Source organism: Sinocyclocheilus grahami, unplaced genomic scaffold, assembly GCF_001515645.1.
Source record: "Sinocyclocheilus grahami isolate Dianchi unplaced genomic scaffold, SAMN03320097.WGS_v1.1 scaffold566.1, whole genome shotgun sequence".
NCBI lineage: Eukaryota > Metazoa > Chordata > Actinopteri > Cypriniformes > Cyprinidae > Sinocyclocheilus > Sinocyclocheilus grahami.
In genome coordinates, this window is record NW_015505745.1 from 1,599,392 (window position 1) to 1,615,538 (window position 16,147).

The following is a 16,147-nucleotide window of genomic DNA, read 5'->3' on the forward strand; positions in this document are numbered from 1 at the left end:
AATCCATATGGCCTAATCTTTTGGCAAGATGTTTGCATTTTAAAGGCTAATGGTATTTTGCCTGTCATAGGTTTTGCAGTGACCTGAATTTTGTGGATATTCATCCATATTCACTTTTGTTCAAAAGGTGTCGCAGTATATTTGATAAAAACATCTGAAAGTTAACAGCTGGATACCGTGTGCAGACAAGTGGGAATGTCAATGCATCATTCGGTTCACTTCACCAAGCGTCTATGCCATCTGCCACCTCTTATTTTGACAGAAGCACTTGTAAGGACAGGCTAGGAGGTTAGGAACACCTAATCTAATAAACAAAAGAATTCCAGAACTTCAGAACACTGCAACCAAATTGTATTAGTCTTCACTGAAACAGAACAACAAATAGTACTGTCCAAAACCCAAATGAAGCCAAAGACCAAAATTAACGAGATAAACACAGACTGAAAAAGCTACAATGGCCTCAATGATTTTGCCGCCTCTCACAGATGTCTGTCTCGTAAACTGGTAATTTTAGCCATGTCAGTTAAGAGTAAATCTTATTAACACAGCTCTAGCCAAAACAGATTACAATTCCCAGTAACTAATGACCTACTAATCAGAGTCACTGAAAAAGTCAGAGGATGAGAAGACAAAACTGGAGATTCTTGGTTCCCAGCTCTGACAAAGAAGAGAAAAGAAGGAATCTCTGACATTTCACATCAAAGTCTATGGTAGTGCCCCACACACAGAAGAAAAACTCTACACAAAAGACAGTATATGGGTTCTGTGATGTAACACATGGATTACAGTGATGGACTGCTGATGGACAGCACAGTGTTCACCTGCCACAATATGAGAGGCAGTGAGTTAACTTCCCCAAGTGTTTACATTACTGCTCAAATGTTTAAGGTGACAATAAAAAAAAAAAAATTTGTTTAACCGTTTAAACTGTTAAGACTCTGATTAAGTACTGGTTTTTCCCACACATTCTCACTATCTTAATGTGGAAAAAAATCTAAATAAAGAATAAATAAAAAAAGATTAATTTAAAAACAAATAAAAACAAAAATATACATCTTAAAGCTGAAAGGAATGATTTAGGCAAACAAAATTGCAAAAAATTATGACTAAAATATAACCCAGACATGTTCTTGTCAAATTTCTTAATGTCACACATTACAAATTCACAGGTCTGATTGAATATGCTGGTTCCCTGCAAATTCCATAGCTCTAGTCTTTAAACCATTATCTGTACAAGGAAAGACAAAAATCCTCATAAAAGGCACAAAAAGAAGGAAGCAGAGTGGAGCTCTTTACAAGGGCATTCAGTCAAAAACTACAATAAGTGCAGACAGAGCAATAGAGTATGGGTCGGCCCACTGTACAGGCAAGGTGAGGAGATGCTGGTCTTATTTCTAATATGGCAATAATTACATGCAATAGGTGGATAAGTGAGATTAGGGCTGCCCCTGCAGGAGGTCTGACCGTAAGGCACATATCCGGGAAGTGAGATTAGCTACGGGACTGATTTGAATGGCAAATCTCTCAGCTTTCAGGCAAATGCACTCTCATTCTCTTTCTGGATCATCAACTCTTCATTTACAGTTTTACAAGACAGTCCTGTGTCCTGTGAATACGTAAGTAAACTTTAAAGAATTATATGGCTTTTATGTGACAAGCCTATCTATGCAATATTTTATGTAAATATGACTTGGAGGAAACTTTACTGTACTCTATAAACCAAATTCAGCATTTCCTCTTCAGAATTCCCTTTGGAATTAATAAGGTAATTTTAAAGCTTAAAATTCTCACCTGTGTGGAAACTATTTACAATCAAATAGGGGTATAAAGCTCTCTCAGATCCACACCAAGACTGTTGTAAGACAGTCCCAGCATTCATCGGTGTGGCTAAAGGATCAGATGCCACCACAATCAGTGGGCAACATTCCCACTGCAGCTCTCAGCTGAGAGTCATGCGCCTCAGAGCATCAAAAACATTCATACCACTGAGATCAGCAGTGGCTATGCGATAAATCATAAATCTTCACAAGAGTTGAATGATTTACTATATTACTTGGTGGTCCAAGGTATTTCAATAAACCATGATATTTCCATGGTACCATGTTAGCATAAGAGCCAGCATTTTAACCACTTCTTTCTTAACCATGCTTAACTGAATGTAAATAATCTAGAAGAACAAAACCAAAATTGATTTTTATCATTTGTCACCATCATTTGGCTACAGTAGATAATGTCAAATATTATTACAATTTAAAATAACCATTTTGTATTTTAATACATTTTCAAATGTAATATATTCTGTAATGAAAATGCTGAATTTCCAACATTTTTAAAGCTTAAAATATTCACTTTAAAATACACAAAGATTAAAGTACTCAAACAGGAGGTTTTTTTTGCTTGTTTTTTGATAAATGGAAAGTTCAAAGGGACAGCAGATAAAATACAATTCTTTTGACATTATAAATGTCTTCACTGTCACTATTGATCAATTTAATCAATGCATTACTTCTAATAAAATAATTGAAAATTGCGACCATACCTCAAGCCCATAACTATATTGATTTGATTAATTAATTTATCAAACATTATTGAACTTCAATTAGTTACTCGGAGTAATCAGCATTTATACACATTCACCCTTCCGGTAGGGACAGCAGAAATTGGTAAGACAGCAGATGGAGTTAAAAGGAATGGAAATATTCTGTACAGAGTTTCCAACAAAAGCACACACATGCACACACTCTTTTCAAGAGCAAGAGAGGATGAGTGAAGTGAATGTCCTTGTTACACACACACAGGTGCTTCCCACCACCTGAAGAGGATAAGGAAATGTCATGTCAATGTCATCTCAGTTTTACAGCATATGTCTGCTTTACAGTTAACGGAGAGTCACACTGGACCGTGTTAAATTCACTTCCTTTCATATGCTTATGAATGCAGGAGACTGGAGAAATTAATTAATTTATATTTTTCTTGCAAAGTTTTGATTAACTTTGACCTGAAAATCCAAATAGTGAAAAGACAGTTACTGAAAATGCTTTTTGAGCATTGTGATTCTCTTTTTACGCAGTACAGTAATACAATCTTTCATCAAACTTCCCCAAGCCATTATCGGCCGATAGCGATCGTATAGCCGATCAATCGGAGCACCCCTAAAATTTATAATTAATTATTTATTCGAAACAGAATCACTTCTAATTGACCATATTATCTGAGGGGTCTGAGATAATACTGCATTCTTATAAAGTGCTGCATTTGTAGAAAAGCAGGAAATATTCCAGGTAGGATGATTTCACAGTGCGAGTAATTTTGCAAAGCATACAAGTCATCTACTTTTTGTAATGGACTGAGGGGGAAAAAAGAGCAGGCCTTCTCGGTCAATCTATCATCAATCAATGTCTCTCCATAGCCACTGTGGCCTCATACTTTTAACACAACCTTAATGATTAATTCACGATCACAGATCTGGCCATCTTCTACTGCACCCTCGTTCAAAAACAGCTCTTCAGCTCCTGCTCATTTTTCTCCCAGTATTTTTTTTTTGGCAGCAACCCCTGAGGTAAAGCACAGCAATGAGTGTGTGTGTGTGTCTAGCAGAGCCTGGTACCAGAGAACAGCCGCTATGGTCTCAAATCTGGATGACCTGCCACTCTGAGGGTCATCAGTGATTGTCTTGAAAGCTCAGCACCCAGTGCCCACCAGCACTACTCATCACAGCAGACTCACCGGCAGCAGGACGTCTGTGTAAAAAGGGCTAGAGACATTATGTAAAGGGGAATCATGTCAAAAACAGTTCAGCAAAATGTTTCTGAGACTACAATGCAAAAGTAAGTCACCGCAGGAGTTAAAGGTATCAAAGTCAGCTGAGGATTCATTACGCAAGAACCCTTCACAGGCCTGAATACTGCAGAATGGGGCTGTCAGCTTGCAATTGCACCAACAGGACAAAGAGCTCAAATACAGGACCAGACTAGCAAAGAGAAAGACGCTAAATCAGAAAACTGTGTTTGCATTTTAGAAACATGCCCACAGCAAAGGAGGCTTAAAATAGTCTTTTTTTCATGCAAAACAGATCCATTGTCCATTTTTAATAGCGTAAAGATGTATGAGGCACAGCTCACACAGAAGTCACTTTCAAACCAAGCATCTGTCTGTTGGTCAGCATGACAAGAAAGATGTGAGTGTTTAAAGTTTCAATAAAACACAACAAAGTCAGTGTGTAAATTATGGAAAAAAGAAGAGAATGTAGGGCTTGGTTCTATGCATCGGCTGTTGACTGGATGGAGGCAGATATTAATTTGCAGTCGATTGTAAGAAAAGAGCAAGGTTTATGCAAACAAAATGATTGGAGAAGTTCAGCATACATCACTTTTCATGAATCTTTTTTCATGAATTTCATGCCAACTACAAACAACTGTGGCCCAGTGGATAAATCAATTTGTTCATTAAATCAGGTTTCAAAGTAACATTAAAACCACATTTAATAACATTAAAACCAGTGCATTTCACTATTTTACTTATAGCAAATAAAGAAGAAGAAGAAAAACAGAAGACACTCATTTAATTAAACATGCAATATTTTGCCATTAATTGGCAACAATGTAGCCAAATGTTATTTTGGCAAAATAGGCCTACATACTGTTCCACATGCTGCAGTAAACATCACACAAGTATTCCATTAAAAACATAGCTAGAATATCTTTTGAATGAGCATAATGTTTTCAGAGCATTGCTTCTTAGATAAAAGTAATGAATGCAATGTTAAACACTAATATGCTAGTTCTGCTACATAGGAAGGATGTCTAATGAGCATTGACAGGACACCTCCGCCATGTCACCTAACATCCTGAACCAAAGAGGATCAGCCATCTGACGGCTTTCTCCCCACTGACACAGTCAGGTGCCAGTGCAGAATGTGGCCAAGCAGGAAGTGCAAGGAAGGAAATCCTGCCGCGCTGCAGCAAGAGAGGAAAAGGGCGAGAAAGAATGAGGGAGAAAGGGAGGGAGAAGACAGAGGCCAAGGCTGAGGCTGTGTGTACTCACGGTCACCGCAGTCTACCGTGAGAGGCGGAATGACAAGGATTCAGGGGAAACTAGGCCATGTGGAAAAATACAGTTGTAACGATCCATCCTCGATCATTTGTCTGCCTCTGTGCGCTCACTAAAGCTCACATTCCCCTTCCAAACCAGCAAAAGGTTGAAGGTTCAATAGACAAACACTGGATTGTTTTTGGGACTTTCCGTCTGAAAGAATCAAATCCTAATGCATAATTTCCAATCAATGAATCAAAATGAATCAAAGCTTAATTTTATTTCAATTTAGTAGTTTTATTGGTGAAACAATCACTTAGAAAAATTATAGCACACTCAATAAGCTGCACTATTTCACATCTGTAGCAGAAACAATGCATGAGCTACAAAATTTCAAAGTCAGCATGATATAACATTTACCAGTTTTCTAAAAGTTACTGTTCTTATTGCGATTTTGTGAACAATTCATCCATGCATGTGTTTTTTTTTTCAATTCATCATATGCATATGCATATTATCATTTTTAAATCAAAATGTCATAATCTTCAGACGAACTGACAGACTTCTTTCTGGTGACATATGGTGGACTTCTTCAATGATTTCGTCCACTTAAACCTCTTTCTCACAATTGACCAATTGATGGCAAGCACACATTCGGATCTTCCTCCATTCAATCAAAACTGATGGATAGAAGTCTTCACTCTATGTTTTTTCTTTTTCGGTAATCGGTTTCACTCTGATGTAGGTCACAATATGGAAAAAAAATCTGTTGCTAATTTCACTTCATCTCGAATTTAACACCCAAGTTAGAGATTTGAAAGCACAACTAGCTTTCAGAATAAAATAAATAGCATGAAAGTAACATGACAAGCATTCTAACTGGATTAATGACAAAAAGCAGCAGGAACATCTTTTAGGGTATTTACAGCACAAACAAAGAAACTGACGAGACAGCTAGAAGAGGCTTCCTTTCAAATGGCCACTTCCTCTGGCTCACTAGAGGAAATGGACACACACAAACACACTTTGTGAAGCCAGTGTTTGTGTATGTTTGAGGGTCACTGGGATCAGAGACCACAGGGTGAACAGGCCAAAGGCCAAAAAACTGAGTGAGGCAAACACTGTGGGTGGGGGGTAAACATGAGACAAAGTCAAATGACAAGAATGCAATGCACTGGATATGGTATAAAACTTTAGTTACAAGCATCTGCGTTAAATAAAGGAGCCCAATTCCTATGCATCTCATGAAGGTTTTTACAACTGTGACTATTTCACGATCTCTTCCTTGCATGTCCCCAGGATATCAACTGTATCTGTCTTATGGAGTGACAGCAGACCACCAGCACCAGGGCTGTATCCTATTCTGCCATTTGCAAGCTGCTGTGGCTTGTATATCCAGAACGAGTCTGTTTTCTCATTCTCATTCTGGACAGAAGTCGGTCTTCCATATCCTCCTATTGTCTTTGAGCTTCAGAACTCACAGCATACGGAAAAACAACTTAAGCTCAAAACAAAATACAAATATGGTCCAAATAGCCACCACCCTCTTATAAACAGACGTGCACTCACATACAGAAGCCTTTGAATTATTTAACCCTGTATCATGTGTCCAACTCCGATATCAGCTTCAAGTGACACCTTCATAAGCTACCAAATCCTCATTTCTCACATTTCCTCTCCTATTCTTCATGAAACTGCCACAAGTGACACAGCTGAAAGCCTTATAAAAACATTCAGAAATATACACACATTTGTATACGTGTGGCTGCTCAAGTTTCACTGCAAACAGTGGGAACGTTTGAATGACACTGACGCAGAAAGTTTCAAACTATGAAAACGTCACATGATATTTAAAATACACAAATTAAAGGTTTGAACACACCTACACATTAATTACAAACACATTAGTAGTTTAAAAACAAACTACACGTCACAATAGATACAGTGACATACACGTCCAATTGAGAGTCAGTGGGGCGTATGAAGTTAAATCTATTGATCTTTGACAAAGCTAGCCTGGGAAGAAAAGGGAAGGCTGTCTGCATCAATACATAAAGAATAAGAATAAACGAGAGGCATAAATAGAATTCAAGAAGGAAGTTGAGGGTTGCATAAGTTCAGATCTTGCTGCCCTTAGTCCTTCATTCATCAAAATAAAACAACTCCCTTAGCAACCACTTTGAAAATTTCTGTTGGCTTATGTGGGTGTAATGCATACAATTAATTAAGCCTGATTTACCACGCACTCTGCTCACTCCTGCTCATATTAGCCTTGTTGTTTCAAAAGAGTTACACTGACGAAACGTCAGTCAAAGGAAATACATTCAATGGAAAAGGCAAACAGTACACTGTGAGAGGAACAGCTGGATGCATTAGTACATCCACAACTGATATTCTATTTTTATAGGCTCTATTAGAGGTGGTTTTGTGGTGTCTCTAAAGGACAGCGACAAGGTTTCTAAATATCAAAGCCTTTTCACAAAGATAAGCACATTCTTTACAGATATAAAATGACCATTTAATATATACAGGATCCATTAAGAACACAGACTATGAAATGAGCTCCCAGAGCTATCCTAGGCCCCTGTCCCACGGCCCCGACAGAATCGCATTTCATTACTTTCATCAATAATTAAAAGCCCCCTTTTCATCAGGCCTGCATCACAGATACTCTTCGAATCAACTGACATCACTCGCTCTCCCATATATTTCCATCACGGTCAATTAGATTTGAGGTATTCATATTTCACAAGTCAGAAGTACACAAGAGCCCTCAGGGGTTCACAGCTGTCTATCTAAGGAAAATCCTTCACTGATTCCCAACACCTGACATGCTCAGACAGTAGTGGACCACTGGAGAGGACCAGACAGCAGAAGACGACCAGACGAGCTGGGACAACAGTGGACAACAGTGGACAAGCTGAGACACAAGGGCAAGATTTCTCAAAAGGGGGTTCGTGAGTTGAGGAATAAATAAATAGAATACAAAATTAAAATAAATAAATGGGGCAGCACAACTAAACAAAACAAACTAATAATTGTGATATAGCTTTGTGTGATTATCAAATCAAAGACTGTGGCTTAATTAAGCATATTTCTGTTGCGCTGCATGTTTGAGTGAAGTGCAGCACTGGGATTATTTACACACAAGCAGCTCCCGAGTCTGTGCTTTCAGTGTCACAGAGCTGCTTGGTCCATAGTAAATACAGTGAAATCAATCTCTGCATGAGCTGCGGGAACATAATGTATGTAACAAACGTAACAGATTTAAAATATGTTTATGATTTAAATTATTATAATATGTAATATATATATATATATATATATATAACAACACATTTATTTGTTTATTTATCTCAACATTGCAATTTGTGTAAAATAAAATTATTACAATGATCATATATTAATTTGTTATTTTACTGCACAACTGAGATTTCACTTTAATGCCTAACAACAATAATAATAATACTTACTATTATTATTATATTTGTTTATTAACCAAGATATTAGAAACCATGAACATCTGAATGTATAATTAATTTATTGAAATATTAACATACAATCTCAGGGGGTATTTCAAGTAAATATTTTCATGATCATCTAAGGTTTAAGGCTGACAAAAACAGAGAACAAAATTGGGAACCCCTGCACTTGTGTGAAACTGGACAAACTCATACATCAAAACTAGACATACTGAAGGATTCTGGACAAGCTCTGACAGCAGTGTAAAACTGGACAAGTACTGGGAGCACTGGAACACAGCTTGTACTTTTATTTTGGCTAAATTATCATTTATTGTGGCCCCTTGAAAAACACTCAGTCCTCCTTTTAAATTTTTTTTTTAATTTTCCCACTTTGAAAAATGGTTCATTAACGACATTCCCTGTATATAACAGAGATGTCCTCTGCCCTGTCACAACCCCATGTGAATAGAGACCCACCATCCACCACCTTGTCCTTTGACAACAAATAGCAAATGTAAAGCAGGCACAAAATACCAGCTACAGCAACCGCATACACTTTTCCCTAAGTCAACAACACAGCAAACCGGGGTTTCAGTGAGTCATTTACCTTTATATCTCTCCAGCACATCCTCATACGCCTGTGCGAACTCCTTCTCCTGGGAGTGATTCGCCGGCAGTAAGCCCGGGATGTAGCCGGCCATAGCGCCTCTCACTCCCGCTGGCCGATTTACAGCGGCCCGCTGATAGAGTAATCCAGGACGGTGGATCCCGGCCGTCCGACAACAGCTGTCAAATCCCGTTTGCGTTAAATATCCACAGTGGATAAGGACTTATTCACGCTTCAATATGTTTCTAAAGCGTATTCAGTTATATTTAGTGATCGTAAACACGATGAATTAAATAAATCTAGTGAAACAAAGCTACTTTGGACCGGCGGTTCCTGTAAATGTGCCGTCAATACAAGATTAGATAAATAAATATACGAAAAAGATCTATGTTTAGAGTAAATATCCCTTATCCTATATGACGGTTAAAGGTCTGAAACGGTTTAAATCTAAATGGACTACTATATAACCCCCTCTTTTATTGGTTTAGATCAGAATCCCAGCGGTTACCGTATTTAAAGTCCACTGTAGCGCGCGCGGGCCGGTGATTGGGTTTATATGTGTGCGCTTCTCCAGTATGTGTGTGTCTCTGTGCGGTGGGCGGTCCGTTCGGCTCCTTCCGAAAGCAGATATGAGGCCTCGATGAAACGGTATCCGGACAGTGCTTCTTGTATTCCTTTGTCGACGCGCTGTCGACTCGCCGGTACCCGCTTTATTATGTTTTTTCCATCCGTGCTGCTCAATGTAATGGCCGCTTCTACACGGCGTGTGTCACTCCTCCCTCTCTTTCCCCCAGTGCGAATGGGGTTCAGGTTTCTCTACTCTTCCCGCAATGCCTGCGCTCTCCTCTCCCATCCCTCCCTGGCTCCCTTCCTTTCCACAGCCACGCCAGGCACATCCAGCGCAGGAAATTCTTGGTGACAATGGCTGATGTTATTGAGTCTGAGTCTTGGGTTTTGTCGCCCCCGACTGGTTAAAGCGAAGAGGTGCATCATACAGATTAACGCTAATATATTTAATTAAGAAAAAAAGAAACATTAATATGTGCTGGCAGATGCAAGGTGCCGTTTCAAATGCGCATTTTATAATGTGCCAAAGCCCTACATTTTATCAACACTGTTAGATATCTGTGAAGACATTTATAAAATCAGGCAAAAATAAAGGCAGCCCTTTCTCCTCTTTCCACGTCTCACCTACTGTGAGGTAAAAATGTGCTCATATTTTCTTTCACAATCATATCAACTCTGTCACAAAGATTGTAAATAAATTGTTTGGGATTTTAGAAATGTTCCAAGTAGTAACAAATATATATTGACCATATTAGTACACAGGGAAAATAAAATGTCTACTGAATATAATATGCGATTATTTTGTCTATGCCATAAGATTTGCTTGTGATGATAGATGGACCTGAAAATCTGTAGTCTCAATTCATTCATTTATTCTTTGAAGGGAATGCTAAATTTGTAAATGATGATATTTGCTTGTTTTTTTACCTTTTTAAAATTATTTTTAAAAGTACAATATTTTTTGGCTCGCAGTCATTATGGATTATGTCTCAGGCAATTTACTTCAGTGACAGTGGATCAGTTTACTGATTTGTATATAAATAAGATCTCTTTTCTCATCCAGCTCAGAATAAGAGGATAACAGTCTACATTTATAGGATTCACAGTTAGTCTACATTTAAAAGCATTTACAAGCGCTTGATCGATCGGATTGCAATTTGACAAGGTATGCACATTCCTTTTACATTTAAGCACATGAAAGTGTCTCTGCCAAACAGATGCTCTTATGCAATATGCAAACAAAAAGGAGTTCGCTTCTGTGATTAAGGTAGTACACATAAAAGCTATAAACATTACCAAAAAAAAAAAACATGCCATATAATCTTTGAGGCTCCTAAACAAATAAAGGACCAGTATTAAAATACAGTTTTATCTAAATAAATTCAAAATAAAACATTAAAAAAGGAATATTTCACTCAAAAATAAATTTGCTGTACATTTACCCACCCTCAGGCCATCCATGATGAGTTTTGATGAGTTTGTTTCTTCACCGGAGGAGATCTGGAGAAATTTAGCATTATATCACTTGCTCACCAGTGGATGCTCTGCAGTGAATGGGTGCCGTCAGAATGAGAGTCCAAACAGCTGATAAAAACATCACAGTAATCCACACGACTCCGGTCCATCAATTAAAGTCTTGTGTATTGAAATGCTGTGTGTTTGTAATAAATGAATCCATCATTAAGACATTTTTAACTTCAGACCTTTGCTTCTGGTTAAAATACGAGTCTTCTATCCATGATATTGTTTTCTTCAGTGAAAAAGTCATCTTGTTTGAATCAGGAGAGAAATATGCACAGATCAAGCACTGTTTACAAGCAAAAACAGTCCAAAACAGTTCTAAACAATGTTTGTGGACTTGATTATGGATTATGGAGTATTTCGACAGATGGGGTAGTATAAGCGAAGCGACAGTTAAAAAGCATTAATGATGGATTTTTTTCATACAAACACGCAGCTTTGCATTTCACAAGACATTACCTGATGGACTGAAGTCATGTGGATTACTTGGATTATTCTGATTCCTTTCATTTTAAACAAACATCTACATCTTGGATGGCCTGAGAGTGAGTAATTTTCCATTTTGGTTGAACTATTCTTTGTTAAATGCTACAAGCAATTTAATAAAAAAAATGAAAAAATACTCATTTTGAGATTTGCTAAAGATTATGTTTCACAGTGTTATAAAAATTATTTTGTTATCATGTTTTTAAGGATTTACTTAAATTAATCAGTAAATGAAGGCAAAGGTATTGTAAATGTAAAAAGATGTCTCTATGGAGCCCCGTACATGACATGCTGGAAAAAAACATATATTGTGGAATATAATTAGTTCCCTCGATTTAGTAAATTGTGCCTATGTTGTACTAATTCATTAACTCATTCTGATTGAACTAAAACGAGGGAACAAACAACATCTTTTCAATTAAAAAAAGCACACATTTTGTTTCTTTTCTTACTCTGTAGGTGGGCAACAACAATAAACCTTGACGGGAACAATTGTGCCTATGTTGTACTAATTCATTAACTCATTCTGATTGAACTAAAACGAGGGAACAAACAACATCTTTTCAATTAAAAAAGCACACATTTTGTTTCTTTTCTTACTCTGTAGGTGGGCAACAACAATAAACCTTGACGGGAAGCGCTATGAAAGTGTTTTTCCATTGTGACTCTCCCTGTCATACCACATTTAAACTGTGTGAAATTATGGCTTCATCAGCCTCTTATCCACTTTCCTTAATGCGTACTAATTCAGACACCTCTCACAACAGTAAACGGCCACCCAGACTCAAAAGTAGCTGTGATTTAGCCAATTTATTGCCTTTGTACAACAGTTTGGGTTCGAACAGCTTCACCTGCATGCACACATAAAATGAAAGGTGGTCAGAGCTGAGATCTGTGTGCATAGAGTAGTTTGTGTTTGGAAACTCGCTATGTTTTCTAGGCAACTGTCATAACTGTGTTGCAGCATGACATTCCAAGACTGAAGTGCTGTATATCACACACACACACACACACACATACGCCTTCCTTCCAGTTATTCCCTCCATGCTCATTGTCTCTCTAACCTCATCCCTTTAATGTGCCATCATTCCCCTTCCCCTTTAACCTCCTCTTTGACCCTTGTCCTTTTTTTGCCCCTTCTCTTCCCTCATCTATTCTCATCACCTTCTTTTTATTTTCTCTTTGTCCTTTCAATCATTTCTTTAAGCTTCACATAACCACTCTCTCTTTTTTCAATCTCAAATTGAAATTAAAAGTATCTTGCTAAATTTTATCTTACTTCACTATTTGTTTTTCGGGCTTTCACATTTTTGATTCCCTTTCCCTCCTATTTCATAGCCATTGAAACTAAGGGGGACTGGAAAAGCAAACAGGTAACCCATAGCAACAAGCGAATTGAGGGATTCAGGCCGAGTCGCCCATTGAACTGCCTGAAAAAGTAGCAATTTTAACGGATGTAGTCCCTCGACACCTCTGTATCTCCATACTAAGTGTCTGAGATACTACTAAACAATCACTGAAGCAGATCGTTTTAATAGGTCACAATTTCTATTTTTATTGCAAAATAAATTTATTTTCTATAAAATATATTTATATTTAATCTATATTTATTTTCTATTGTTCTTGCTTTGTTATAAAAAGTTCAGATTTTAAAATACTGTTTGATTTTTGTTTTGTTTTTCAAATATGAACGAGCAGTGAAGCAGTTTTGCTCAAATATTTTTTCTCTAAGAAATAATAATAATAACAACATCAACAACAACAATAAAAGACACCTAACTACTCAAAAGTTTGATGTTCAAGAATTTCATTCTTTTAATGAGGCTTTTTATTTGTTATAATATTAGGACAGCTATATCACCCTGATTCATTTCATTTCATATTTTTAATAGTTTACGTCAAATATAAAAATGAATGCATGCTCATCATAGAAAAAGGTGTATTCAAGTCATTGTGTGTATGTATTTGTAATGTATTTTTGGATAAATTAATAGATCCAGAAAAAAAATAACAACAATGATAACTCTAATATAGACGTCAACAATGGTTATTGCTGTCAAGTCTCATCTATTTTAGGCTTACAATTATGCTAAAATTCATAAAGCTTGTACAGTTTCATCCAGCATTCCCCTATAACAACAAACAAGCATCCCAGACCAAAAAAAACGCCCAAATGTTGATGGAACAAACACAGATCATGTCTGACAGAGGCACACAAGCTGGACGCATGGTCGTAAAAATGTGAGGTTAGGATTGGCAGGGAAAACTCTGTAGCGTGACAGTCTGCACAGCATTCCAGATATGCCTTGTATCCATTTTTATAAAGCTAGTAAACAGTGACTAGTGTCTTCTCACACTTTTGATTGCATATACACCCAGTCACAAAAAAAAACCTCTTTCCCTTTAGCCAGTTTTCTATCTGTATTCAACAGCTGTTTAGTTCACCAACACAGACACGGTCTGTCAAGAGTAATGAACCCAGCAGGAAAAGCCAGAGCAACAGCCAGCGTGTCTAAAAAGGGTCTCAAAACAGTTCAGCTCCCAACATTTGGCCTCTCTTCTCCCACACGAGCCAAATCGTAGTTTATTTCACAGAACTTGATCCTCATGCAGCTGCATGTATCAATGCTGAATCCCAGAAAACTAATGTATACAGTATCTAAAAACCACTGCATGTCCTCCTTTCCAACTTTAGTCAACTGCCAGATTGCTTTAAATCAAATCATTGACTCAGGACGCACAAAACAAGGGCCATATGCTCAATAAGTTGGTCTAATTTTTGTATCTGATTTAAGGTGATTTCAATATTGTGCTTGAAGGGATCATTTAAAAAAATGTATATGTGTTTTTGTCCATATAACGCAAGTCAGTGGGGTCCATTGTTGTTTTGGATCCTATTGACTTTCATTACATGGACAAACATGTTGAAACACTCTTCAGAAAATCTTCTTTTGTGTTCCTCAGAAGAAAGAAGGTCAGTTTTGGAACGACATGAGGGTTAGTAAATGGTTTCTTTTCATTTGTGGTTGAACTATCCCTTTAAACACTAAAGAACTCTTCCTGAACACACATTTCTCAGCGTTACAGTTGAATCTCTTACCTGCGACTCGCACAACTGCCCTCTCCGCGGGGTCCAGCACTGAGTCTTGGCTCTTGCGCTTGCGTCTCTCATGTTTGGATAGGTTCCATGGCAGAGTGTCCCCTTTGGGCCCGGCTGTGCTGTGGGCGCAGGGCGAGAGAGAGCCCCCGGACCTCTCGCTGCGGAAAGAACGCTCGCTCACACACGAACGTTCACTCAGGCTCTCCTCGTCCGAGGAAGACATCTCGCCAGGGGGCTGGGAGGAGGGATATGAGGGTAAAAAGGGAAACAGAAATAAGGTCAGGACAGAAACAGAAGCATGTTAGAGACTCTATAATGTGTGAGATATCTAATTCATAACCCACAGGGCAACGTACTACTACTACTATATACCAGAAAACATGAGTACCAAATAAGGCCGAATTTGTGAGAACACATCAGTTGAACACTGCAATAAAATGAAAGTAAAAGAGACGAAGGCAGATGCTTCTGGAGACTAGGTGAACAGCGCTGACTCACTTCAACAATGATGATGAGAAGAAAAAGTGGCACGAGGATCGAACTCTCCTTTCAGTCACAGTACTATTAAAACCAGTCCTGATCAGTATTGGACACTGCATTTGGCTGGGCCAGACCTCTCTGATGTGCATTCCTCTGTGATCAGCTGGAAGGAATGGGGCCCAAGGGGGCTAGAGTAGGTTCCTGTCCGTCACATTATTCCACACCAGCTGAACTCATCAATACAAGTGAGCTCAGTGCAAGCTGTTTGGAGATGTGCTCCCCTGTCCAATCTACTCCTGTCATTCATGAAAGGCTTGCTAGAGGAGCTATGGCTACTCTGAGATAGTATTTATTTTTTAATGTTAATTTTTTTACTATTAATTTAGTACATTTTATATATATATATGTGTGTGTGTAAAAATATATACAATTGCAACTTTATTTAGATATTGCCATTGATTCAAATTATTTTATTATTCGCAAAAATTCTTCTTTAGTATCTAAATTAATAACAAAAAAGGGTGTCCAAGATTATGTAAAAATATATCTTTTTTTTTTTTTTTTATTTAGTGTAAAATGCACATCAAATTCTTGTAAATGTTAGCTCTGTATTTGTGTTGGTCTCATATGGATTTTAAAAGCTTTTATACCATTTTCAAGAAATGCTTTGATTTAATAACTCTAGAATGTGGTGGAACCAGGGTCGTTGTCGGGGGGACAATCGAGAATGTTGTCCCAGGCCGTGTGATGAGTGGGTTTTCTATGGTATAGCCTACGAATTAAGCAGGGGGGGGGCACACATATTTATTTTTTCCTAGGGGATGTTTTGGGTGTAACCATAAATATTTTACACAATTTTTCATGATTTTTTTTATATTTAGCCACAACAAT

The 16,147-nt window shown here is 37.7% G+C and overlaps 1 protein-coding gene across 1 annotated transcript in view; it reads right to left on the reverse strand.

Moving 5' to 3' along the window:
• macf1a (microtubule actin crosslinking factor 1a) overlaps nucleotides 1-15,006 on the reverse strand; it is a 176,573-nt gene extending 161,567 nt beyond the window's left edge. Inside the window, exon 1 of the mRNA XM_016239453.1 lies at nucleotides 14,777-15,006. Coding sequence (XP_016094939.1) covers nucleotides 14,777-14,999 — 223 coding nt within the window. The 5' untranslated portion in view covers nucleotides 15,000-15,006. The remainder of the gene's footprint in view (nucleotides 1-14,776) is intronic.
• Nucleotides 15,007-16,147: the final 1,141 nt, after the last annotated feature.